Source organism: Cryptomeria japonica, chromosome 10 (assembly GCF_030272615.1).
Source record: "Cryptomeria japonica chromosome 10, Sugi_1.0, whole genome shotgun sequence".
Taxonomy (NCBI): domain Eukaryota; kingdom Viridiplantae; phylum Streptophyta; class Pinopsida; order Cupressales; family Cupressaceae; genus Cryptomeria; species Cryptomeria japonica.
In genome coordinates this window covers 730,594,764-730,621,652 of record NC_081414.1, presented here as the reverse complement: position 1 = coordinate 730,621,652, position 26,889 = coordinate 730,594,764, and the positions used below count along the sequence as shown (strand labels likewise).

At 35.7% G+C, this 26,889-nt stretch overlaps 1 protein-coding gene across 5 annotated transcripts in view; it reads left to right on the top strand.

Annotated features, from left to right (window-relative positions):
• Positions 1–26,889, top strand: part of LOC131045580 (uncharacterized) — a 114,213-nt gene that overhangs the window by 86,345 nt on the left and 979 nt on the right. For all 5 annotated transcript variants that reach the window (XM_057979192.2, XM_057979194.2, XM_057979191.2 and 2 more), the window contains 9 exons: positions 6,229–6,287; positions 6,450–6,570; positions 6,684–6,752; positions 19,199–19,251; positions 19,385–19,493; positions 21,839–22,009; positions 22,242–22,400; positions 23,103–23,195; positions 26,440–26,634. In XM_057979192.2, the coding sequence (XP_057835175.2) occupies positions 6,229–6,287; positions 6,450–6,570; positions 6,684–6,752; positions 19,199–19,251; positions 19,385–19,493; positions 21,839–22,009; positions 22,242–22,400; positions 23,103–23,195; positions 26,440–26,634 (1,029 nt within the window). The remainder of the gene's footprint in view (positions 1–6,228; positions 6,288–6,449; positions 6,571–6,683; positions 6,753–19,198; positions 19,252–19,384; positions 19,494–21,838; positions 22,010–22,241; positions 22,401–23,102; positions 23,196–26,439; positions 26,635–26,889) is intronic.

Sequence of the window (26,889 nt, the reverse complement as noted above, 5' to 3'; positions counted from 1 at the left end):
TTGCTGTTCCAGGTTTCTAGTTCTTCTATTGTTGAGAGGAACTAGTCTACTTACAGCTTCATCCACCCCGTTAAGAGGAACATGCTTACTTCTAGGAGGGCAAAGAAGCTTGTGGTGGTATGTAGTGCCTTGCGTCTCATTGACTACAACAATTTAATGGTCAAGGAGAGTCCAACAACTAGATGGAATGTAGAGCCATAAGAGCTAGCATAGATTGATGATGATGCTACATAAACAGGGCTGTTTGGTATTGATATTGGTATAGATGAGCTTGAGCATGTGGGGTCCAACAGTTTGAGTGATGAGGAGATTGGCGTGGAGGATGGGGATGGTTAGACTCTAGAGTCGAGACTATTAGCCGTTGACTCATGAATCATGAGTTAATACTCATTAGTATTACAGATTACTATCTAGATTCTAGCATTTACTATTTTGTTTTTGAAGTTTGAACTTTGAACATTTTTTGATAAGTTGATTGTAATTATGAATCATGATTATAAAATCAGGAATTTTAAAAATTCTTGTCCAATGTCTATTTTTTATCATTTTGAATCTTACTATCAAAATTTAAACACTAAGTTCAATGCAATCATTGCAATGTGTTTGAACTTTAAACTTCACCTATTCCTTAGGCTTATACAATTGTACATCATTATCTTTTTAAAACTATTTTTTCAAGTACTATATGTATTATGTATTTCAGCACCGCTACCCTTCCGCTGCCCCCCACTATCCCCAAACTTAGGCCCCAAGTGCCCCTGTCCCCAAGATGCGTCCCCGTCTCTGCGTTAGGAAACTCAGTTGAACATTGACAAATACAAAGAGCCTATGATACCCTTGCAGTTGCATATTTATGAATTTAATTAATGAAGTGAGATTAGTAGCTTAGTTAGCTGAATATAATTAACTTCAATGATCTATTAGGAACCATTAGATGTAGAAAATGTTGCATAAATCCTGACCAAGACATCCACTTATTTTGATTTGGCAATGGTCAATGAGCCTCTGCGAACAACTTAGTGGACTTTCCCCTGATATGTTGGTATGGACATTGTTGCCCCAGTTTTCAAACACTCAAATTTTAAAATTTTGCATTAAATTCAACATTTGGCTTATCTAAGATGTGTGCTTGTCAAAAGTTTTTGGGTATGTGGTTTCAGTTCAAAGTCATCATCCTCGAGCCCTGTTTTGTACAAACTTGTCATGTATTGGTCAAAACCCAAAAATATTAAAATTTTGAAAATCATGAGGCTTCAAGGAAAACTGTCTCATGGACATGTTTTTAGTACCATTTTAAGTTATGTGACCAATTTTCATGAGGACCCAGTTCACCATTTACGAGATTTTAATATTTGAATTTTTATAAACCTATTTTTGAAAATATTAAAATCTCATCATTTAATGCCCTATCATGAACAAATTCTCTCAGCTTATGATCATTTCGGCCCCTTTGATACTTGGTGAAAATTTCAAGCCCAAACTCTCCAGTCAAAAGTTATGTTGGAATCTTTGAAAAAGGGGAAGAAGTGAACAAATTTAAATAAATTTAAAGTAAATAAGTTCATTTCTTGAATAGAAGTGGTTATGAATTGTGAAATCAAAATTCACAACTCACAACTAGTTGTGAAATCCAAAATCACAAATCACAACTACTAGTGATTTCGAGAAGTCAAATGCAAAAGGTTGTAATTTTGAAAAGTCAAATGTTGAGAGGTTGTGAATTGTAAATTATGAATGCGGTGTTGTCGGGTAATTATGTCATGTCGTAATTAGAATGTTAAGTGTGTTAAGGGTCGGTGGTTACCCGACGGTTGCTGGTAGTCAGCACCGGGCAACCTGTACCGACACCTATATATATGTACTTGGGTTTCTATTTCAGGGTGTGGATATTGCTTAAGGAAACCAGGTTTTGAATGTACTGGCATTTTGGAATCAATGAATACAAACATATGAGTTCTTCTTACTTGCATCCTTGTGTACTGCTACATTTCCTATACCTTTGTACTGTTATGCACTGAATGCACACACACCCCTTGGGGGCGAAACATGCGGAAGTGGTTATGAGTTGTGAAATTGAAAACCACAACTCACAACTAGTTGTGATTTTGAACAAGTTAAAACGAGAGGTTGTGAAAGGTGAAAAGTGGAAGTAGAATGAATTGTGAACTGTAAAATTTGAATCAAAGAGTTATGAAATGCGAATCCACAACTCACAACTAGTTGTGGATTGTGAATTCTGAAAACATAACCTAAAGTAGTTATTTTAACCACTTCCAACCAAGTTCGTGAACAACCAGTTGGTCATTGTAATGTCCATTTCTTTAACTTCAACCGGTACACTCTCTGCTCTGGAATCCCTCACTGGTGCAATTAAATCAGAAACTTGGAATATTGAATGGGAATGCATCGAAAACATTGTAGTTTAAATGATCTGGTAAATATGCTTGCAAAATGTGGAGGTATAGACATGGCATGGAAACTCTTTTACCAGAATGCTGCAAAGAACTTTCATCAAATGCAATGACTGTGAATTATTGCTAAGTGTGCATGAGCTATGAATAGGTGTGAGCCCTATCTTTCTTACTTGCGCAGCTACAGATACGTATACAAAATGTGCAAGCATTCACAATGTATGAATGTCAAAATGCATCCAAGAAATGTTGTCTCATGGATGTCACGTTTATAGGATACATGCAAAGATGAATACATTGAAAAGGCTTTAGAAGCTTTCAAAGGAATGTGATTTGTACAACATAGACAAATCTTGTGAACCGATGTGGTTTCATGGATACCATAATTGCAAGATATCAGTCAAAATGGGAAGCTTTGGAACACGGTATAGACATGCATCGAAGCGTTAGCAAGGCACATCAAACATTTTATAGGATGCCTCAAAAAGATGTCATTTCATGGAATGCTCCGATTGCAGAATGTTCACTAAATGGATTCATCGAACTCCAACACCCTACTAGCACATGCCAATGTGGAATCAAAGAGCAGCACACCCGAATTGTTTGACTCAAAAAGATATCATCTCACAGTATGCAATGGTTATGAGATTTGCAAAAAATTCATCCATTGATAAATCTTTAGAAACTTTTAAGGAAATGCATCTTGCAGATTTATGGCTGAAATCTAAAACTTTTTCCATCGTCTTCCTTACCTACGAGATGGTAGCTTTTGAATCAGTGCATGAACATCCATTAAAAATTGAAAGTGCATAAAATTTATTGATATTGTAGTTGCAACTTCCTCGGTTGACACGTGGAATTATAGAACAGGCCCTTCAATTGTTTGACAGAATGCCTTGAGGAGATGTCATCTCAGCAAATGAAATGAAATGATCGCAGAATGTGCACAAAATGGATTTTGCAAGGAGCTCTCGAATAAGACAGGGACATTGAAAAGACACCGGGATGAATAATTGTTTGGATTTCCTCGAATAAGTTTGTAATCCAACATCACATATTTTGATCCAGAAAATCATTGGAAGTGTGAATCCATCTATATGCAAAGTTGGAGAAATTGGTTCAGTGAATGAAGGCGGAAGGGTCATCCCACATTCAAGAGATTAACTTAATGTTTTGCAAAGAGAGCAAAGAGAATTATTTATTGATAACCATAATGAAAACTCAATAATTGCTCTTGGTTTGTTATAGATCAAGCAGCTGTGGCTGGAAAAGTTTACTTTATTCTTATGCCTACAAGTGGTGGGAAGAAGCTTATGCTCTGCTCTCTCCAAGTGTGACAATTGTAATATCACTTTTTCTGTCTCTTATTCATCACCAAATCATCAGTTGCTAAGATTGGCACACTGGTAACGTTTTTCAATTCTCGACAAACCGGTTCCCAAATTGTGGCAATTATAAAAGAACTAAAGGAATTTTTGAGCCATCATGCGAACTATTCTAGATGGTCTTGGAGGAACAGATGACTTCATTTAGAGATAATTTATAAAGCATTGTGGTGCAGTCAATATGCTAATATACTCATATATGAAAATCCTCTATGAAGTTTCAAGTTTGATTATATGACTACAAATGGTGTTGTTGGAAAAGCACTTAAAAGAGAGAAAGATAGAAGGCATGCAGTGGGTGTTTTGATTGCTCGTTCCTGTCAGTGGGTTTTATTCTTGTAAGCTCGTATTCCAAGACCGAAACAAGCCACTTCATGTTCATGTCAATTGAAAATGATATTTTGCCAAATTTGTTCGAGACAAAAGTTTAGAGTTAACTGGTAAAAGATTATTAGAGCTTACTAAAAACCTTAAAAGTTCTATTTGCAATTCATGATACAATAATGGTGGGTGTCGACATTCAAATTCATATGTTCAAAATATTTTACACCTTGTCGTTATGCAATGAAGAGGGAAAGGGAATTATCAGTGCAAGGATCGACTTTGGAAGTTATCAAAATGAAGCTGACAAAGATGGAAAGCTACCTTGGCAAAGTCAATAATTTGGTCTTTCTTAAAAGTTATGGGTTACTAGTTACCTTTTTGTAAAAGTGACTTATGTCACTTAATGTAACTAAGACATATAAAATAAATCTTATCTTTGGAAAAGATAGAAAAGTCATACCCAAATAAGAATTATTACTTTAAAAACCATTGCATTTCAAAAAGGTAATTAGAAAGTAGTTATGGGGTAGTTAGATGGTGGTTATCTAAATAAGCCTATAAATACAAGGCTATTTCTATTGTAAAGGGGGGAAATTCTGGAGAACTTTTGGTTTTCACATTTTGTACTCAAAGCTTTTGGACTTGTATGTTTTCAAAAGAATAACAAAGAATGTGTTTGATTTGTATGTTTGAATGCGTTCATAAGTTATGATTATCAATTTCTCATATGTTAAATTGATAATCCTTTTTTGTATTGGTGGAATCCATTGTTTTTCAATTCCAAAATATATGTAATTGATGAAACACATCATTTCTTGGTATCTTGAATTGTATGTGTCAGTACAGCTTATTCCTTCGTATGTTGAGGTTCGTTGTCTTTCTTTCATCATCATTGCATATCTAAAACATATCTTGTGCTTAATTCCTCTTTGTAATTGTTATTCATCATGAATCTCAAATGGTATTCGCATGTCTACTATTGGGGTTTTCATTAGTTATCTTTCTTTAGTTTTGTGTTTTCTTCTTTATGTACCTTCAGGTTAAAAGTACACAAAAATTACAAATACCCCCATCATACGAGGGAGCCGCCCCTCTCAAACGCAGAGGAAGATTGTGGTTTTTACCACAATCCCTCCAACTGTTGGAACATTCACTGCTCTTCAGGCAAACAGGATCAGTTTCAGAGAAACAACGTCAGTGACAAATCTGTTTACCAACAGACATCAAGAAAAATTCAATTGTACAAGTTAGATTGGAATGTGGAATTCTATCTGACAATTTATTCTTCAATATGTAGTGGCTTATACAGCTGAAGTTGTTGTGCAACAACAACTCTGCATACCAAGCTGGGAAAGTAGATCTAGTTTCAAAGCATTTTCTCCATGCTGTAGCAAAGAGATGTAAGATCCTTACCAAATAGGTTTGAGCTTGTGATATTTTTCAAGAATGTATTGCAAAACTGTGCATGGGCTTTGGAATAAATAGTAAGTCAACAGAAGTAAAAAAAAAATATTAATAAATTTTTAAGCTTGATGGAATGGCGCATTTGAGGGTGAAATCCTCTCCGGGTTTGCCCAGATCCATCCAGGCTGGACTCTCAGTCTGTGAGCAGAACCCTATTGGACCGAAGGTGGACTGTACCTAGACTTCAAACAGTGTTCGGACCAGTCTGGGACCCGGAGTCCCTGAGCAGCAGACCATTAACTTAGTTATATAGCTAGTATTTAAAAGGATCAGTGATTCAATTTATTCAGGAACATTGGGATGTATTTTCATGCTCATCAATTGTCTTAATTGAATTTGTTTGGTTGGTCTCTTTGTTTATAGAGAAGGCAAACCTTTGAAGTTGCATGGATTAGGTATTTCCATGTTTTGGAGCATGTTAACTTAGTTCATTTGATGGACTGTAGTCATTAGAGCATATAATTCTTTTCAGCTCCTTCTATTACAGAAATCAATTTGGAAATTTAGTAAAATTAATAAAATATATCACAATGGCATGTACATGGAATTTTGTGACACTTGGTTTTTAATTTTTTCTTTTATTGCAGATGAAGTTCCTAGCAACTAATCCCAGAGACATGTTTTACTGTGAATCGTTGTTGTAGGGCCGTTTTCTTGCTCCTCTAAACACGCATTCTCCTGCAATCAACGTGATTTGCCGAAGGTAAGGAACGATTTCAATAATCTCTGTTTATCAATTGAATGGAATTTGTTTTGATTTATAGCTGAGCCAAGAGCTTTTTATAAGTGTCATCTCACAACATTTATTTTAGCATAGCTTTTGGTAAGACATTTATCAGTTAAGTCCATTCTGTTAAAATATTAGCCCAGTTCATGGATTGGTAGCCTGTGGTGGAGAAGATGGTGCTTTAGAGTGCTTTGACCTGAGACAGAAAGCTGCTGTTGGGAGAATTGATATTGTTGCATCACCAGGAGATTCTGAGCAGGTATCAGTGATATATTATACTCTTGTAAATATTTTTTGCAGTGTCAGAAACTATTGCAAATATATATCTTATCATCTATTCATTTTATTCTTAAACTGATTGATACATTTCAGGAAGTCACAGCAATACGATTTGATCAAACAGAAGGATTACATGTAGCAGTTGGAACTAGTTCAGGACAGGCAAGTAAAAAATTATTGGGTATCACCCAATTTTGGTTGTTTTTCTGTTCATTCAGGGGTATTATATGGATAAAATATACATGTTCTCTCTATAATGGAAGATTCTCAATGCAGTCTTAAATGAACAAATAATTAGTAAAAGTGAAACAGCTTTGAGATCTGGCATGTAAGGTTTGATATTGTTTAGTAATCAAGGTTTAATACCTACATAGCTGATGTGGCTCTCAGCACTACATCCATAGTATGATCACTGATTAAATCCTATGAATTTGATAGATAGAAGATTCAATATAAGCGACATAAGAGATGAATAATAGAAGAGATAATAACTGAACTGGCCTGTGTTCATATGTAATGTAGCTACACTGGACTGACATCTTTTGACTATGTAAACTCCCATTTTCTGTGAGTGATCTTGATGCATGATTAGTGTAGATATTACATTGCCAAATTACCAAAGCTAATGTTAACTTGTTCTTTAATATACCTGCGGTTTCCTCTTCTCTTTTTTGTATTTTTAAAAGAACAGTAAAAGATTGTGCTAAAATGAGTTGTTTTTAGTGCTGAAACTGATTAGCAATAGTTGCATCATGCTTTGAACAAAATAAGAACCAATATCTTACAAGAAACTGAGCACAAACACAAGAGATTAGGGGAATTTGCTTCTCTGGTTATTTCCTTGGAGAGCTCAATGTGGAGAGAAACTCCAGAAGATTAAGGCAATTTGCCTTCTTTGACCACTATTTCGCAACAATTAGAAGCTTATGACCTTCTTGAGGTCATTAAGGACACCATTCTGCAAATTTGAGCTATCCTGACATTGGTAATGCTCTGCAAATTGCTTAGATACATGCTATTCTACTGCACTTAATTTCCTGTGCACTCAACTAAGAAAAATTAATTGATATTCTGAAGTTAATTTAAGCTAGACTCTACTATATTGCTTCAAGATTGTTACATGATGATCCCTGAGGATGTATTATTGCATTTATAACAAAATATGCTTGAAATGGAAATATTAAAGCCAAAGAAGTGGACAAGAAATTGTTTGAAACTGTCCCTTGACTTCTTTTGTATTGTGGAAAAATATCAAATCAGACAGGACAGATCTGCTACATATAGGCAGAACAAACATGGCAATTCCAAAATTACTACTTGTTGCATCTGGTTGTTCTATCGCCTCTACATGCTCCTATTTTTGTTTCAGTAATCTTCAAACTGCTCCTGCTTTTCAATTTATTTTATGGCAACACATTTCTGTTATGTTTAGCCTCAAGGTGTTCATACCACATTAGAACCATCTGCAAATTTTGCAGACTCTCATACAAAGATCTTGCTTCATTCTTTTTTGAATTTGATAGTTTAAGGCAATGTTTCCAAGTTGCATTTAGCTAGGTTGTCTAACAATGAGGGTGGTGACTTATTTAGCTGATTCCTATAAACTTTCGTGATCTAATTCACATCACATCTGCTATTGTGACTAGTTTGTGTAGAATTGTTAATGTGGTTTTTTAACTTCCAACTCTTAGGAAATTGATTATCCATAGTTGCTTGTCGAGTTTTTTTGATGTAAGAAAGGCAATCTATCGGGGGCCTCTCCCATGAGAAAAGGGAAATCTGTCCCAAAAATAAGTAACATCTTTCTTAAAAAACCTAAGGAACTCAACTGTTCAAAGGAATTCAAAGAAGCCAACCAAACTGAAAACTGAGAGCTCATGCCAAATCCAAAACCACCAAACTGTGAATACTAAAGGCCAAACCAAAAGGACAAATTGCACAACATAATGGGCAAGACAGAAATCAAACGTGCATTGAGATCAACCTCCTCTTGTGTTTTGTTGTGGACCTGCAATTGGGTTTGGATTTTTTATTTTCTATTTGAGAGGTAGTAAGAATGTTAGTGGAGACTAAATGATCTACTTCCTCCAAATCCCTGCTAGCTTGCAAACCATCACTATTGAGCGCAATTGGAGTATGTTTGAGCACATACACTCCAAGAGGCGCAATAGATTATCTGTGGAGAAGATGAATGATCTCGTCTTTGTTCACTAGAACCTCCGCCTGAGAATGAGAAAGAATGCATTAGTTGACATCTCTCCTATCATTCTAGATGAGGTTGATCTTGAAGTAGAGTGGGCCAATGAGAATCAGACAGCTCCTGGGACTCCTACAGCTGTCTTTAGTGATGATGACATTGATCGGATCGACTAGGTAGATATAGAGGTTGAGGCTGTAGCCATGGCAGAGGAGGAACGAAGAGCACGAGCAGAGACAGGAAATACTGAGATTCAGAGTGACACAGCTGTTCCTGATGTGCTGTTCCTGATGTTGGTGAGCATGGCATGGTGTCACAGGGAGCGACTATGGCTCCTGAATCATCTAGGACCTACTTTAAATGCCTTCGCAGGGGGCCAGGGCGAGAGGGTGCACGGCCCTCTGAGCCATAGGCTTGTACACTTGTAGTTGTCTTTAGTATTTACTATTTACCTTTGGTATTTGTATGAAACATTTGATGATGATCATATGATGACATGGATTTTTTATTCCATGAGTTTTGTAATATTGTATACATTTGACAATATTTATATATCTATGTTTGTTATTTTGTTCAGCTACAATTTGTGTTTATGCTTATGTGATTGATGTATACTTGTGTATGTAATCAAATGAGCCGAATTTGATGATGTTTTTGTGTCTTTAAGGTGTATTCAATAAAGGGTATCTGAAATAAGTTTTAAATCTTTAAAAATCTCTAAATTTCTTGAGTTTTTCACTTTCCCGAGTCCAGCCGAGTCTGACGCCGAGTCGGCCTTGCCGAGTCCGAGCCAAGTCCGAGTCCTGTTTCTTTGCTATTGACTACCTCAAGAAAATCAGTTTTTACAATTGGAATAGACAATTTACTTTGATTGACCCAAACCTTCTAGCTCTGAAGGACACTTTCATCTGCCCTTGCCCTTTTGTGCTACAGGATGGAGAGGAAGAAATATGTTACTCAAAGAAGCACCCATGTATTCTCCAAATAAAACTTGAATCCGCTACCTTATTTCCAAATCCATTTTCACATGTGAACAGTGAAGGATCATGAAGAAATCATAATAAGACGCTCTGCCACCTTATGCCTGCAATTTATCAGTGAAAATATTTGAAGGACAGCCCTTTGAAATCAATAAATCGAGTCCAAACACTTAAACAGGAGAATATTTTGATGAATGGAAGATTTGGCCCTTTGAAATCAATAAATCGAGTCCAAACACTTAAACAGGAGAATATTTTGATGAATGGAAGATTTGGCTTGCAAATATCCACATTGGCACAAACCCTCATGAATCACCCACCTTTTCAACCAATCCCTGAATCAAAATAGGGTATCTCATAACCAAATGGAGGTTGTACAAGTATACCCTTAGTGATAGAAGCAACTACTAGATCAAGAAAAGGACACACAAAAACACAATGCCTTCTGAAGAACCAGGGGCCTTTTTTCCACACAAATTTTTGCTTCTATACAGTCTGAAATTTAACCAAGAAAAACCCCTTCTCCAATATAGACAAAGAGGGTTCCATAATATTTCTTCAAATTGATCACATCCATTTTGGTAAACTCCTCATTTAAAAGTTCCTTCTTGAGGCAGTGACGCCAAAGACCTAATGCCAACATAAATCAAATCTAGTCATTGTAATCAGTAATTCTAGCATCCCCTCCACCAATCCAAAGAAACATCCCCCCCATATAGAAGAAATAGAATTATTTTGAACTTCTCCTTCATCTACAGTCTATTATTCCCCCATTCAAATTCCTTTGACCAACCTCATCGTAAACAAAAAGAAAGACTTGCTTCTGCTCAACCGAATTGGGGGAAAGTGAAGGATTGAGTAAAATAATCTGTTTCTTACTAAAATCTCCACAGCAATGGAAAGGGTTTAAGGAGTTTTTACAATCCAAATAAACCTTATCAGTCAGCAATGGCTCCGCCTTCTGCACTTTTAGATTACTTGTGATGGACTTCAAATTATTTATAGAGTTTTAAAAAAAATCTCTGCCTAGAGAAGAAGCAACAAAGCCTAAACTACTCTCTATTGTCACATCGTAATGACAAAGATTTTTAAATCTTGGAACAGTTGCTGCTTCTTCCTTCACTATGTGGGAGAAGAGGAGTCCCAAAGCTGCAGTTGTCAGCTCTAAGTCACATCCTTATAGCCCCCAACAAACTTGTCCCCCATTAAGTCACCATTGTCATTGCTGTCTGTAATGTCCCCTTCCCAAATTGCACAATTCTTTACCTATGAGCATAAGCTACACAACTAAGAGTTAGGTAACAATCATACTAATTGATTTGCTAACAAGTAGAGCTTTAATAAGTAGAATATACATAATAACTTCAGTGCCAAGAACATAATTTCATATTTATCTGGTTATTAGAGTTTGATCAAGTATTAAATTTAACACAGAGAATTGGAAGGAAGAAGACATGAAGGTTCGCCTAGGGCCATTTCTACACTAATCCCAAGAAAGGTTGCCTTCTACAACTTTCTTGCTCCACTTGGCTGTCCATACTTGCTGGCGTACCAGGTCTACTCCTTCCATATTTTATAAGGCCTTGTGAGGGAAAGGGTAGGGAGTGTGACCGGGTTCCTCATCACCCCTCCATCACAATCCATTCCCCTCCTTCATGAAGTGTATTCTTATATTATTTGAAAGTTTTCTTATAAAGATGTATTTAATACTTAATAATGATCTTGCATATACAATGTCTATAAACCTGTTTTGTATTTATGATGATTATACTTATTATGTTTAACATCTTAGAGGATTATACACACTTATTATTTAACATTTTGATGTTTAACATCTTTATTGTTTATGTTGTTAAATATCTATATTCATTACATATTAATATCTATACTCCTTGTATTTAATATCTACATTCATTAGATTCAATATCCATATTCATTATATTATTTCTGAAAAATTATGCATCTTAAATATCTGTAATATGTTGTCTAACATCTACAGTAATTATTAATACCTTTCTTAAACTCAATTATGATTAATTATGATCCTGATGTCCACAGAGTATTCTATATTAATTCCTTAAGAATCCTACCAAAGTTAGAATTATAAAGTAGAGTGTTTATATCCTATTGAATTTTTGACGACGTTAGAGTGAGTGGCAATTTAGATACATAATACCTAATGGGATGCACTATATTATTGCTTGCCTTTGACTCTTCTTACCTCAGTGATTTCCTTCAGCTTTCTCCTCCTTTTTCCACGATGCCTTGCGCAAAAGATTGCTTGATCTTTAATACTATCTTTTGGCCCAATGATGGGCTGTTGGGATTATTAAATTAATAATTATATCTATTCTATAATGGTCATCTTAGTTGTCGACTTATTTAGCTTTTTAGTTCGTTTTAGTTAGCTTTTTACCTTTTTTTAGTGTTTTAAGCTTTTTAGCTTCATGTTGAAGCTTTAGTTTAACGGTTTGTTCTTTTTAGAACACCGTCTTGTAATTCCTTTATAAACGTTGTAGATTCATGAATAAATCATTCGATTCAATTATTTTTCATGTTATCAGAGTGGGTCGATGGGCTTTCGTTGTTCATGAAATGCAATGATTTTATTAAAAGAATTCATATGCACATATAGCATTAATGAAGATGTTTTTATTACGAAACAATCGTAAAGTGAAGAAAAATAGAAACTACCTACTATGTACAATAGTTTACATCAAAGTTCCCAGACTCGGACTCGGCTCGGACTCGGCAAGGCCGACTCGACTCGTGACTCGGCTATGACTCGGCAACGACTCGGCAATGACTCGGCAAAATTAAAAAAACCTTGAAATTAAGAGATTTTTAACAATTTAAAACTTGTTTCATGTACCCATTATTGAATAAAGCCCAATTATAATGTGTGCTAGCTTGTTATGCCATGAAAGGCATGCTGGTAGAGTATCTACTTGTTTGGGGCTTTTGTTTAGTATTTTCTTTGGCCAAATTGAAATTTTGGGAGCACCAACATGAGACATCATGAACATCTTCACTTGGAAATTGTAAGGAATGCTTGTGTATGGTAGCATTAAATAGTGTGCTTTTTGAACTTAGGTTTTACCTTGGGACTATAGTTGACCTTGGTCTTTCTTGGACCTGTTAGTTTTTAGGCTATATATATGTTGGATGGAAGGGGGAATTGTGAGGCCAGAAGGGTTTGAAATATGCTCCTCAGAGACATGTCCCTTGCCAAAAATAACCTTGTGCCCCATGGGGGGATTTTTTGGGATGTGGGGATAGGTAGGAAATATCCCCAACTCACCCCCTTTTTTCAAAATTTTAAGAAAAATCCCTGTTGTGAGGTACTCACACATCCCCCCATTGCAAATGAAGACCCCCACTTTTTGCTTTCTAGGGTTAGCTCTTTTAGTTTTGTTGTTGGTCGTTTTAGTGTCTTAGCCTTTGCATTAAAGGGATTGAGTTTCTCAAAGGTCATCAAATCAGGTGGATCTCCTCAAGGTGGAGTGAAGGAGGTTAGGTCAGTTGAGTGATTAGGGGTTATTTAGATCATTCCTAGGGTTCTTGTGTACTATCTGGTCACGCTTCAAGTTGCTAAATCAAACCTTGGTTGAATGCATAGTGTCCTCCTAGGTCCCATCCCTTACATCATGGTCAGAGTGAACTCGCCTTAAAAGTCTGGAATGTCATCCTGATTCTGAAATGGCCTGAAATTTGACTAAGTCTGGAAATTTGAAGGATCCTCCAAAAACTAGATTTTGCATTATAACTCATGGAGGTCCGAAACCACTCTCAAACATCCTGACAATATATATGGAATATAACTTAAAGTATAAGAAAGAGAAAAGACATAAGGAAATGTCACTTATACTTAAATGTTATATTCCATATATGAATCCTGACGAACATACTAACCTGTCAAACAAGTCAAAACATTGACCTCTGGTGGCCGAGTTTTGGAGCTTGGACTCGGCGAGTTTTGCCATAACTCGCCTGACTCGCAAGTCAGGCGAGTTTTGGTCAAAACTCGCCGAGTCCGAGTCCCGAGTCAGCAAAACTCGCCGAGCTTGGCTCGACTCGCCAACTCGGCGAACTCGCCTGACTCGCGGCGAGTTTGGGAACTCTGGTTTACATAATTGACCATTAATAACTAATAATAAGATTTTATTTTAATACCCTCCCTTAATGGTCAATCTATCAACTACACCAAGTTGCCCGCTAAATTTTACAAACTTGTCCAAGCTCAAAGACTTGGTGAAGATATCTGTTGTCTGATTTGCCTTCGGAACATACAGAAATTGAACTGATCCGTCTTAAACCAGCTTCCGAATGAAGTGACAATGAAGTTCAACATGCTTGATTCTCTCGTGGAAGACCGGATTCTTGGCCAATTGAACACCCCATGATTATCACAGTAAAGGGGAGTAGGACCTGCTTGAGACATTTGTATGTTTGAAAGCATCTGTCAAAGCCAAATTGCCTCACAAGCTGCCTTAACTGTTCCTCGATACTCAACTTTTGTCGAGGAAAGAGCCACTGCCTGCTGCTTCTTGCTAGTCCATGTGACTGCACCAGATCCCAAACTGAAAACCTACCCAGAAGTTGATTTTTTGTCATCAACGGAACTTGCCCAATCTGAGTCTGTGTAACTAGAGAGTCTAGGATCGTGACTTCTGTGGTACAGGAGTCCAAAATCTGAAGTGCCCTTCACATAACGCAACACATGCTTCACTGCTACCTAATGATCAACCTCTAGAGCTGTCAAGAAGCGTGAAATGCAGCTCACTGCAAAACTGAGATCAAATCTAGTAGCAGTAAGGTAGATGAGACTGCCCACCAGTTGCTTGAATGCTGATTCGTTCACCATAGGTGAATCAGATTTGGCTGTCAGCTTCGGCGCTTTCTCCATAGGTCTGGATGCAGGTTTGTAGTCTTGCATCTGAAACTTGTCCAGCAAATTGTGAGCATACTTGGACTGAGATATGAAGATACTACCCTCAGTTTGCCAAACTTCAACACTTAAACAATAGTGCAGAAGTCCCAAGTCTGTCATGTCAAAAGATTAATACAAACTCTGTCTGATCTGATCGATCAAAAGTGCCGAACTACCAGTGATAATGAGGTCATCAACATAGACAACAAGAATACGAATATCATCACCAGTGTTTTTGACATATAGATTCAAATCAGATGAATTCCTCTGAAAGCCATTATCTATGAGGTACTTGTCAATCTTGATGTACCAAGCCCAAGGAGTCTGTTTTAGGCCATAGAGTGCTTTCACCAATCTGCACACCTGTTGTTCTTTTCCAGCAACCTTAAATCCTGGAGGCTGCGTCATGTAGACCTCTTCCTGCAACTCACTGTTGAGGAAAGCACTCTTAACATCCATCTAATGGAATTTCCAACCAAACTGAGCTGCTAAGGCAAAGACAAGCCATATGGTACTCGTTTTGGCTGTAGGAGCAAAAGTCTCCTCATGGTCAATACCTTCCTTCTGTGAGAACCCCCTAACAACGAGACGAGCTTTGTATTTGTCAAGGGTTCCATCAGCTTTGTACTTAACTTTATGGACCCATTTGTAGCTAATGGGCTTCTTCCCTGGTGGAAGATCAAAGAGGACCCAAGTGTTATTCTTCAGAGGGCTCTGGTGTTCAGTTGCCATAGCCTTTTCCCAGTCAGGAATCCCTTTAGCCTCAAAATATGTTTGAGGCTCAAAATTACTATGAATGTTGGCCATGAGAGCATAATTAACTCTATTTTGCTGCTTGCTCTTGTTTCTGGAAGATCTACCCTCAATGAGCTCATCAAGACGAAGATCATTGATGGTCTTAGCCCACCATTTAGGCAGGAGAGTAGAAGAACCAACATCAAATGCAAGACGAATAATTGGAATTGGAGGTGGAATAGGATCTGGAACAGGTGGAAGATTAGCATCATCCAGAGGAAATTCAGGTAGTGCATCATCAAATTCAGAATCTGCATCATCCCTCCCATCAAGTGAACCAAGTTACCAAATGGAAGACGAACACTTAAATCAGAAGCCTTCAAAGGCTGATCCTTCGAATTTTGCTCAGACGAGGAAAGATGAAAAGGTCCTCGTTTTTCATCAAAGACAACATTGCGACTAAAGATAAGACGATCAATGTCTACATCAATCAGTCGGTAATCCTTGTGATTGTCACTGTACCTTGTAAACATAAGTTTCTGACTCTTGGATTCCTTTGCAGCAAGAGATAGAGTTGAGATATTTCTCAAGTTAGAAGATGTTGCAATCATATTTTGTTCTATAGAGAAGCTAGAGAACATTATGGAGTTACTTATGAAAAGAATAAGAGAGCAGTTTTTCCACTCATGAAAATGTTAAATTCCATGGTGAGCAAATCCTTCCCACAATCCCTCTGTTCAAATTGGAGGCAAAGATAGAATTTCACCTTTATCAGGGAGAGGTAGATGTTGACAAGCTTGACCATTAGTTGGCACAACCTGAGTTATATTCCTGTGTGCATGATGTTAGTGAAGAACAATAAATTTCTTTTGGTAGATTAAGACTAACAAAGCATGCTCTTACTTGATTTGAACTCTATGTCCATTCATTGGCTTTAAGATATATAGCATAATTTTTTCCTTGTGATGAATTTTATAGACTAATCAATAAGCAATTATCTCATGTGGTGTAAAGAGGAGAGGTCTATTGATTGGCAATATTGCACTACAAAGGAAGACCAAAGTCTATAAGAGTACAAAAGTGAATTTCATAGAAGAGTCATCTAAATGAAACAAGAATGTGTAAGATGATGACATCTTTATGAGGTAAATAGGTGGGCTTCAAAGTTATCTAATGGTGCATGTTATTGGTCTTCTTAAACCTTAAATATGTAGACGATGCATGTTATTGTTCTCACTATATAGAGATGGACAAGGAATTGACTCAGCCCCTCTCTTCAAAGTCACAAGGGCAACAAGATGAACCAAAGGCTGAAGATTAAGGGAAAGATAATCATAATGTTTTGACTACTACTAGGTTCACTAAACATTGTAATTGGTGTGATGTTGATGATCACACAGATGAAACATGTTAGAAACTGCATGTAAAATTGCATCTATCGACATGTTAAGAGCTTGTAAGGTGTTTCGACTTTGGACATGTTATATCTGCAAGAGATGTCCATGAATGCCTCAAGTAGCAAATAAACCTTTATAACAGATCAAGAGGATAGTGACATGAGGAGGTGATTCCTCCGTCTTTCTGGTGTTTTTCAAAATGTTATAACCTAAAATGCAATTGAGAAGTAATGATAGTATTAAGAGCTTGTAAGGTGTTTCAACTCTGGACATGTTATTTGTGCAGGAGATGTCCATAATGCCCCAATTAGCAAATAAACCTTTGTAATAGGTCAAGAGGATAGTGGCATGAGGAGGGATTCCTCACTCTTTCTGGAGTTTTTCCTCATTTTTCAATTTGTCCATGTCAGTGTTTGTTGTCTACTCATTTTTGTGTGTACTTGCAGCACTTAACAACATCACATTTAAGACATAAGGAATGTTTTTCCTGTGTTTTGTATAAGGAACAACAACCTAGTCTATACAAGCCTATTGAGAATAAGAAAGATTCATCTTGATGTATTATGTAGTAGAATATTCACACTAATTACAAATTGTTTGCCATTGAAGGATGAAATCTGAACAACCATTAATTCTAATGGGTGATGTTAAAATTGAAGAAAGTAGCTTACATGGTATGGGTTTAAAACTCTCATTTTATTTTTTAAAATTCGATCAAAATACTTCCACAAATTTGTCTGTGGGCTGTCCAAGCAAGCACTTAATCTCCTCAATACTTCTACTTCAAAATGCCTCAGTTGACCAGAATATCACCCTCACAGTGCTTGAAACTTAGAACAACTGGATCTGATTTTGCAGATAATACAAGAAAAATAGAATGCTAATGCATGCAAATACTAGAGTGCTTAATGATTTACCTTTCAACTAGAAGAGCCTCACTATTTCCACACTTTTCTTTGCAGAGAAAAGCCAAATGGTGGAATGATAGCCTTGCAAAAAAATGAATGGATTTGGAAAGAGAAGGGGTAACAAACACCATCTAATGCTAGGGAAATAACAGTAATTCCCAAATACTTGCATTGAATGCAGGTACCGCAATAACGCATCACCTTGCTTTATCACCATTAAACTCTCATTCTAATTCATCATTTCATTTTTCAAAATTCGTAAACACTTGTCTCAAGTTTCATAACATCACACAACCCTAGTCCTTTGAAATTAGACACATTTCTTAACATATTTGTGAAGTTGTGTAACCATGCCCCATCGTTCTAAGTTCTAACATTTGTTTGATAGATAGTGTTGTTTTCTAATGATGTTGTGAAGGGGCCTTTAAGCTATAAGTTTTGAAATCCAACACCATATGCACATACAAGGTGCTCCTCTTATTTGTGAAGATTCTAACACCAAGAAAGAAATTAATAAGCAATGACATACATCAAAATACCAATGATGATGAGCAATTTAAACTAAAAATGAATTAAGCAGAGGTTACCTTATCACTCCAAATGGGCCAAGATCATTAAACTTTAAGATGATGACAAGCACTTTCACTGAGATCAATCTGACAATCTGAAGATACCAGAGTTAGTAAGACCAACCCTTAGTGATAATATACCTGTCTACGTCGCTTAAGTAGAAACCTTTGAATGTCAAGAGGTGTCTTCGTTTGGAAACGAAGGGTGCCAAATTTTGCATTAACTGAATGATCTTCAAACTTCCCCTGTGAAGTATTCCGTTTCCCTCTAGAGAATGTGTAGGTTTGTGGTTAAAAGACAGACTTCTGGGACTCTGCCACCTCAGGGACATGTGAAGCTCAAATTTGACAGGGAAGCAAAAGGCAGCCCAGTAGTAGGGGCAATTGTCAGAGATTGCAATGAAAAGTTATCTGCTACCACCAGAGTATGAGGAAACAAATCAATAACATTGCAGACTTGCTTTCTCCACTCCATGGCCTCCAGCCGATAGAGAAGACCTTTACTGTTACAGGGTGAACTCCAGGTCATAATAAATCTAGTTTCATTGCTAAGACAAGGAAAATAATGGACAAAGTTATTTTCATCTTTTTACCTTTAGTATAGAAATTATTTTTTATGCATGGAGAGACAGCAATACAGTAGACATGCTGACAGGGATTTATCACACTCTATATGGTGTTATACAATTTTTGTTATTGTGCCATTTTTATATTAATCTGGTGAAGCCATTTGCCAATTCTCTACAATTTGATCTTTTGTTATTTGAAAATGATAGGATCATGCATTTTGATCAAAAATGTTTTCTCGATATGTTACTTTTCTGGTGACAAAGTGAGGTTAATCCAAATATTTATGTAATTTAATATGTAAAAATAACCATTGTCTATGCAGGTTGTGATATATGACTTGCGTTCATCACGTCCTCTTCGAGTCAAAGATCACATGTAGGTTTTCTTACTATATTCATAAGTGATGCACTTTCAGATGATGTAAGCTGTAGTTTGTAAAATGGATATACAGATAAACCTTTATATGCAAGTTAGTTTTCCATCTTCATCTTTCTGCCATGATTTACAGGTATGGTAGTCCTATTTTGGATATCAAGTGGCATGAGACTTTAAATTCCACTAGACCTAAAATGATCACTGCTGATAATCGAGTGGTCAGGGTTTGGGATCCAGAGACGGTAAGGATTCTTTAATTTTTCATTGTGAAAATTAACTTTGAAACTAATTAAGAACTGTTAAACAAAAATTTTAAAATGAGATACTTGTGAATCTGGTTTTATGCAAACATGAACGGCATGAAATTATGCAGGTGTTAGAATTTAATATTGTCTGCATGAAAAGAGAAATTTGTGTTGTCATTTAGCTCATATTATCAAAAGGAAATTTATGTTATTTGCTTATTATTTAACTCTATATAGGAAATTATCTGAGAAAGATTGTAATCATTTCTTCATTTAATGACAGCTGTCATTTCTTCCTTATGTTCTTTTTCAAATCTTTGTTGATCTGAAAATGGAAAAACAACTTATGCTAGATATGTGAGAATAAACTTGGAACAAGATTAATTAAATTTATTATGAATGAGGGAAATGAAATGTACTTCTGCAAACACAAGTGATTAGTAAACATAAAAGAAAGCAAGAGTTGTCAAAACAGCCAAGCAACTATATAAGAGGCATCAGGTTTTCAGAGTCTATGAGATTTTTTGAAGTAGCTTCTGGAAAAAAGATCAATCGCAGTTTTTTCCTGAAACTTCGTCAAATAGCAATATAAGATCCAATGTGACAGTGATAGATATAATGAACAAAACTGGCAAGCATGGAAAAGGAATTAGCCAATATTTTTCAAGCAGTTGAAGAAGAGAGATGATTGTTGACAAGTGTATGCCTGAAAACTGCAAGTGCTAAAATAGAACAAGCAATGTATAAGGATGGAACCCTTTTTTGAGGAATCGGTGAGTACTTGTGGGACTTGTGAGTCTTGAGGCCGGCTGAGTCGATTCGCCCAGGACTTGTGAGCCGACTCCTGGCAAGTGTGGCCAAGTACTCAACGAGTCTTGGGCTTAGACTCTTGGTTTGTTGTCAGACACACCCTGGCCGATTTTTAGCTCAAAAACTAAAAGTTTTTTTTTTTTTGCATTTTTAACTCAAATTCGGCCGTGCAGGAATAAAAGGGTGTTGGGCCAAAATAAAGTCATAATTTTGCCCCATTAATGCATTTTTGTTTTCAGTTTTGCTTAATCTTTTCAATCATTGGGTTTTTCTCACATCTTACACCTTGTGCAGCTTATCATTGCTGCCCTTCAAATCCATTAGGGTCTTTACTCCCAAGCCCACGCTAGTTATTAAGATCTCTTGTCATATAAGAATTTGATTACAATGAGGGGGTTTGGGAGTGGAGATTAGAATCTCTAATTTTATCACTATCATAATATCATTGATCAATGATGAAGAATCATACTATCATATCAAATATTCAAATGCAATTATTAGAACCTCTCATCAAGTTTTCAGTAGACATGGGAAGAGGAAGATGTAAAATGTTGTAATATGCATTAATTTTTTTTTTTTCTGTAATTATAAGTTTTTTTTGGTTGAATCAGCGCCGATATTTTTGCCGAGCCTCAAGTCCAAGTCAAAATTGCTGCCAAGTTGAGTCCGAGTCCTAAAATTATTCCTTATTTTACATCGATTGATTTGTTTCCGCATCTCAAATATTCATTTTATTTTCACGTGAATGATGTTAGGATCATTGGTGTTACAAGTGCATTATTTACATCCATTCCACAATTGATGGGTATGGGTTGGAAGTGAAACTAGCAGTCTTGCCTCTTTCCAAAGAAAAAAATAAAGTGGGCAAGGCAATGAAGAAGGCAAGGACTATGGAAACTAGGTGCATTTTATGATAAAGCTAATGCTAGGGCATATGATAGAGAACGAGCACTTGATTTGGGATGGATGCTGTAAGCTGCATAGTAAAGTGTAGGTCTGTAAATCTTCAGTAGATAAAATATTCAGGCCGATGGAACTCTGCGTACAGGGTGATGGATGCATGTTAGTTTTAAGGATAAAGAATCAAGACAATAATACCTTAAAGATATTAGTATTCAGGTCAATGGAACTCTGTGTGCAGGGTGATGGATGCATGTTAGTTTTAAGGATAGAGAACCAAGGCAATAATACCTTAGGGATATTTTAATTCAGAAGCCTTATTACTCAAGTAGGGAATTGCCAAGAATGAAGTTAAAACTTAACATCAAAATATCAACAATGTTGGATTTGATATCAGTTATTCCAATTTTATTTTTTTTTTTCAGATATTTCTGCCTGAAACATTGCTAAATAACAATTCAAATATTGATTTCCATGTATGACCTAAGATGCTTATAAATTTTCTTTGTCCTGTTTTACCATTTTACATTCCATATCATTTCATACTATGGACAGGTCTGTACCAGTGGGCTGCACTATTCAAATTATGCTTTTTTGGATTACTTATTCTACTTATCTACTTTTATTTGCAGGGAGATGGGATGACTAGCATTGAACCCTCAGCTGGGAACATCAATGACGTTTGTGTAATTAAAAACAGTGGATTAATGCTCATGGCTTTAGAGTCAACTGAAATTCCGTCCTATTTTATTCCTTCCTTGGGTCCAGCTCCAAAGTGGTGCTCTTATTTGGAGAACTTGACAGTATGGTTAACTTCTCTCTCTTTCTTTCTGTGTGTGTATACACACACACACACATATTTAGTTAATGTTTCTCTATAGTAGGTGCATCCTTTTGCTAGGTAATGGTACTTCCATGCCTTCATTAGATATAAAGTATTAAATCAAATATTGGACGCACATTAGAGAAAGTTATATCATGTACAAAGTGCTGCTACTTTAGTTGTAAATTTCATACATTCTACTTCTTTTACAGGAAGAGCTTGAGGAAGGGGCGCAAACCACCATTTATGATGATTTCAAATTTGTAACAAAGGAGGACATTGAACGCTTAAATTTGACAAATCTGATTGGCACCAACCTTTTAAGAGCTTATATGCATGGATACTTCATAGATTATCGTCTTTACCTTAAGGTCTTGTATACTTAATTCCTTTCCTATGCATAATATGTTTTCTATATAAACCACAATATGTATATCAAACCATGTTGTTTTGTTATCATTTTATCAGATGCCCTGGTTAGTGGTCTCTTGTCTTGGGCATTCTCTTTTGGTGTTCAGACAAGATAATTTTTTTCTTCTGCATAATATTTTTTCTATATAAACCATGAAATGTATGTCAAACCATGTTGCTTAGTTAACATCTTAATATTTATCAAATGTATTGGTTGGTGGTTTCTTGTCTTGAGCATTCTCTTTTTAGTGTTCACACAACATAAATTTTGGAGGAGCAAGGCTTATCTCCAGTTAGAGTAAATAACAATTTTTTTTAATGTATATTCATATTGGACATCAATGCATGTTGATTTTTTATTTCCTTAGAAGGGTAAAGTTTAATTGCTCTTATCATTTCCACAATTTTCAATTTTACAGTCAGACTACATCCTACATTTTGAGTCTCTCCTGTTCATTTTTAACCCATTCTGCTAGGTTTTCTGTTCTTATCTAGTTAACATGTTTCTAAGATTTCTTTTCAGATGTCTCATTCAGAGTTTTTAATTGGTACTTTGTGTTTCAATTTGGAAAATTAAATCTTAGCACGTAACATTACCTCGAGTGAAAACATTTAATTAACTTCTGTACATTTCTTGTGACATCTTGGAATGATTACATCAGGCAAAATCGATGGCCGATCCATTTGCATATGAAGCTTATAGGAAAAAGCGCATACAAGAAAAGATGGAGGCTGAGCGTGCTAATCGTATAACGGTATGCTATATTTTTCACTAATTACATATTTAAATTGTAAATGTACTTTTCATTGAGTGCTTACTTTGATTTATGTGAAATAAATGGTTGTTTCTTTTCCTCTGCCATCATTGGTGATTAAATGAGTTCATTATGTAAAGAGGGATTTTTAGTTGCAATCACAATATAAAGGTGAGAGTGGTGTTTCACTTTGCATCAAGAACAACTTCTTCTTCCAATGGTATGTGCTGGAAAGAGCTGGTAGAATGATTGAGGTTGCTTTCATATCGCCCTTTTGTTATGTTTGGAGGTATTTCCTCTAATAAATTTGAAGGGTTTATGTCCCTTTTTCTTATTTGTAGGAGTTGTTGAGGTTTTGTTTTTTTGTTGAACTTCACCATAGCAACAGAAATGAGATTTACGAGAATGTGTTGGTTGGGAAATGGATCACAGATTCTTAGTTATCTCCCACAGATAATGGAGAGAAGAAGCTTAGATCAGTGGGAGACCATTTTTTGAAAGGGGAGATTCGCTGAATTAAAACTTAAAGCTTGTGGAAATTAGATACAAATGAGTTGTAGTATGACTTTTAGTCTTTTGGAAAAGAGCTGATTTGATTTTCATGTACAAACAGGGTTGACTTTGTTTATACTTCATTGTCCAAAAATATATATCTCCAGAAACTTCCACTATTGCTTCCCGGTAATGGAAATTTGAGGAGCTAGAAAGTTCATAGTGGGTGTCGCAGCTAGGATGGCAAGGGTGGCTAAAGTAAGGTTTATAAAAACTGTTTTTATGCATGATCATTATCATTGATACTAGTTTTTATATGTATTATTTTCTTTTTTCTTTTCTTTTTTCTTTTTGGTATATTTTGTCAGAATATGTGTTGAGCAATAAGTGTAGTTACTGTGGGGCATGACCAAATTTGGAATTTGTTGCTGGTGGCATGCTTAGCTGATGTAACAACCTTGATGCTGCCTCGTATTTGATGCTGTGTTTGACTGTTGGAATCTTGAATCATATGCATTGCTGGAAATGGTCTATCAGGTTGTTCATTGGGCTCATAAGTGACCATCAGATGCCAATTGATTGATGTGTTGGGGGTGGTGGGGGGAGGAGTCCTTACATAGAATGTAGTTTATAAGTTGAGTTAGATTCAAAGAGTATTTTATCGAAGTTATGGAATCGTTGAAAAACTAGGTCAATTTTGGGTACGAAACTCTTGTAATTGAAATCAGCTTGGAATCGATGAGGAATAGACATGGAGTCTGAGTTTTTGTTTTTGACCTTGAAAAAACTCTAAAGATAAACCACATTTTTAATTCTTGAAAACCCTTTGACTACTTTCCTTTTAGTGTTAGGGTGGATGATGGAAACAAAAGAATGATTAGTGGGTAGGATGGATCTGGTCCACATAGTGATAGGTGTTTTTCTTTGATATCACAATCATTGAGACTTGTTCTCTCTCAAATAAGGGATAGGGATTTGATAAGAGGGGGGCAAGAATTAGACTTGGTTGTGAGATATCTGCCCATTAGGGTCACTCAATTAGTGGGTTCGTGAAATGGGGATTTGACTGATAGTCACATTCAATATCTATTAATATGAAGTATATTGTTTATTAAATTATCTATTAATTAATAATTTAATTATATAAAAAACTTATTTAGTTAGATTATATTATTATATATGAAATATTATATTAGTCATTATTATATTGGGGTGTCAATATATTGTTTATTAAATTATATATTAATAACTATATAATAAAATTATAAATTAAAAACTTGTATAAGTTATACATCGGTATTAAATATTAATATACTTATTTTTAATTAATAAATAATAAATTTAATTTTTAATGTATATATTTATGATTTTTATGTGTTTTTTGTATGGACATATCCAAATGTACCCAGCCTCGACAAAAGTTTTTGCTGTAGTGGCGTACTAAACCCATACCCGTATCTACATCATCAACTTCGTATTTTATTAAAATTGCATTGGAGTGCTATTTTTAACTGCCTTTAAACAAGCTAATAGCCCTTCCATTATGTTTGTTTGCATTCTAATCCCCATAGGAAATGCATATATCATCAATCTGTGCAATCTTGAGCTATACCTAGCTATACCTCCAATATCTGCATATCCTGAATTATTCTTAGAGGCTTCATCAATGTTGATTTTGATGCAATCAGTCAGTGGAGGTATCCTTTTGACAAGAAGATCTATTTTATGCCAATCATGTTTATATTTGAAATGGGATGATCCATGATTGGGCAACTTAGGCATTCATCTTGTTTATGGAGGTCAGTAATCCTGCCAAGAGCTTGACAGTCATTGCAGTCATTTGGCATTGCTTTGATAGTGGCAACTATTTTTCGCAGAGCACACTGCTCATCATCGAAGAGGTGTTTTTTTTCTCTTTCCATATTTGCCACAACAAAACCTGGAATCATTTTCAGCTTTTTTTTCAAATGAGTGGAATATCTTCTCTAGTTTCCTCCTCTCGGCTCTATATTTCCTTCTTTTGAACCTTATAATCTAAAACCTTCACTTTCCTTTCCTTTGATATAGGACATTTATATCCTCCTCAATCTGCTGTAGCAGCAGCAGTGCACAGGCATACTGGGAGGGTTATGGCTTTCCTCCATACTCAACCAAAATTACGGAACTCAAAGCTATCAATAATGTAGAATAAAATCATATAGTTGTCATTTTCTTGAATATTGTCTGAAATGAATTCGCAGCTAGACTGACTAGATTTTCAGGCATATTCTGGTTTGCTGGATGGAATTTATTTAATGTTTCTCGCATATTTCACTCATCTTTACTTTGTCATTAGAGGAAGCACTGGACATATAATATTTAAATATAGCTCTTTTCACAACAATGCCAATCAACGATTTTCAATGGTTTTGGTTTGGATTTTCATGAGAAGAAATTAGAATAATGCAGCATCAAAAAAACTTTTCATTTATTTTATGAATGTGTTTTAGATATTTTGTTTCATTCTGCAACCAAATTGGACTTTTATATGGCTTTGCCAATCTTTTCTCTTACAAATTAGAGGAAATCATTATCATATTTCTTCTTACAGTTGCACTTTGATACATTTTTTATTTCAGTTATATATGATGCTCTCTTTTCTATATTTTTGTCTTCTGTGCTATTTTTCCTGTATGGCATTAGTAAAAGCAGTTGATATACTTTGAAAGGATATTGAAGCCTTAAGTCTAACTTATCAACTTTTATTATTAAGATTAAGAGGAAGCTACCAAAGGTAAACAAGAACCTAGCAGCACGTCTAATTGCAACTGAGGATGACGAAGATGGTCGAAATGAACCTGAAAATGAGGATATTGCAGTTAAAAAGCGTTCATCAAAGAAAAAGAAAAACACTGGAGGAAGTGAACTGTTGAAAGATGAGCGTTTTGCAGCCATGTTTCGTGACAAGGTTCTGTACTTTTACCCAAAGCTTTCTAGAGAACAAGGACCCAAATAAATCATTTTTTTGTTGACCTAGTCCTAATAAATTTTTTAGGGATTTTATTTTTAAAGTTGTTTGTGCATTGTAATAGATCATTAGAAAACTTTCCTTATTTATCTGTAATTAAACCCAGATAAAGATCAAATTTGGAATATATGAAACCTGTACCTTCTAGTACATGAAACTTTTTCCTATTGTGTGTGTGGAAGCATCTTATTTTTA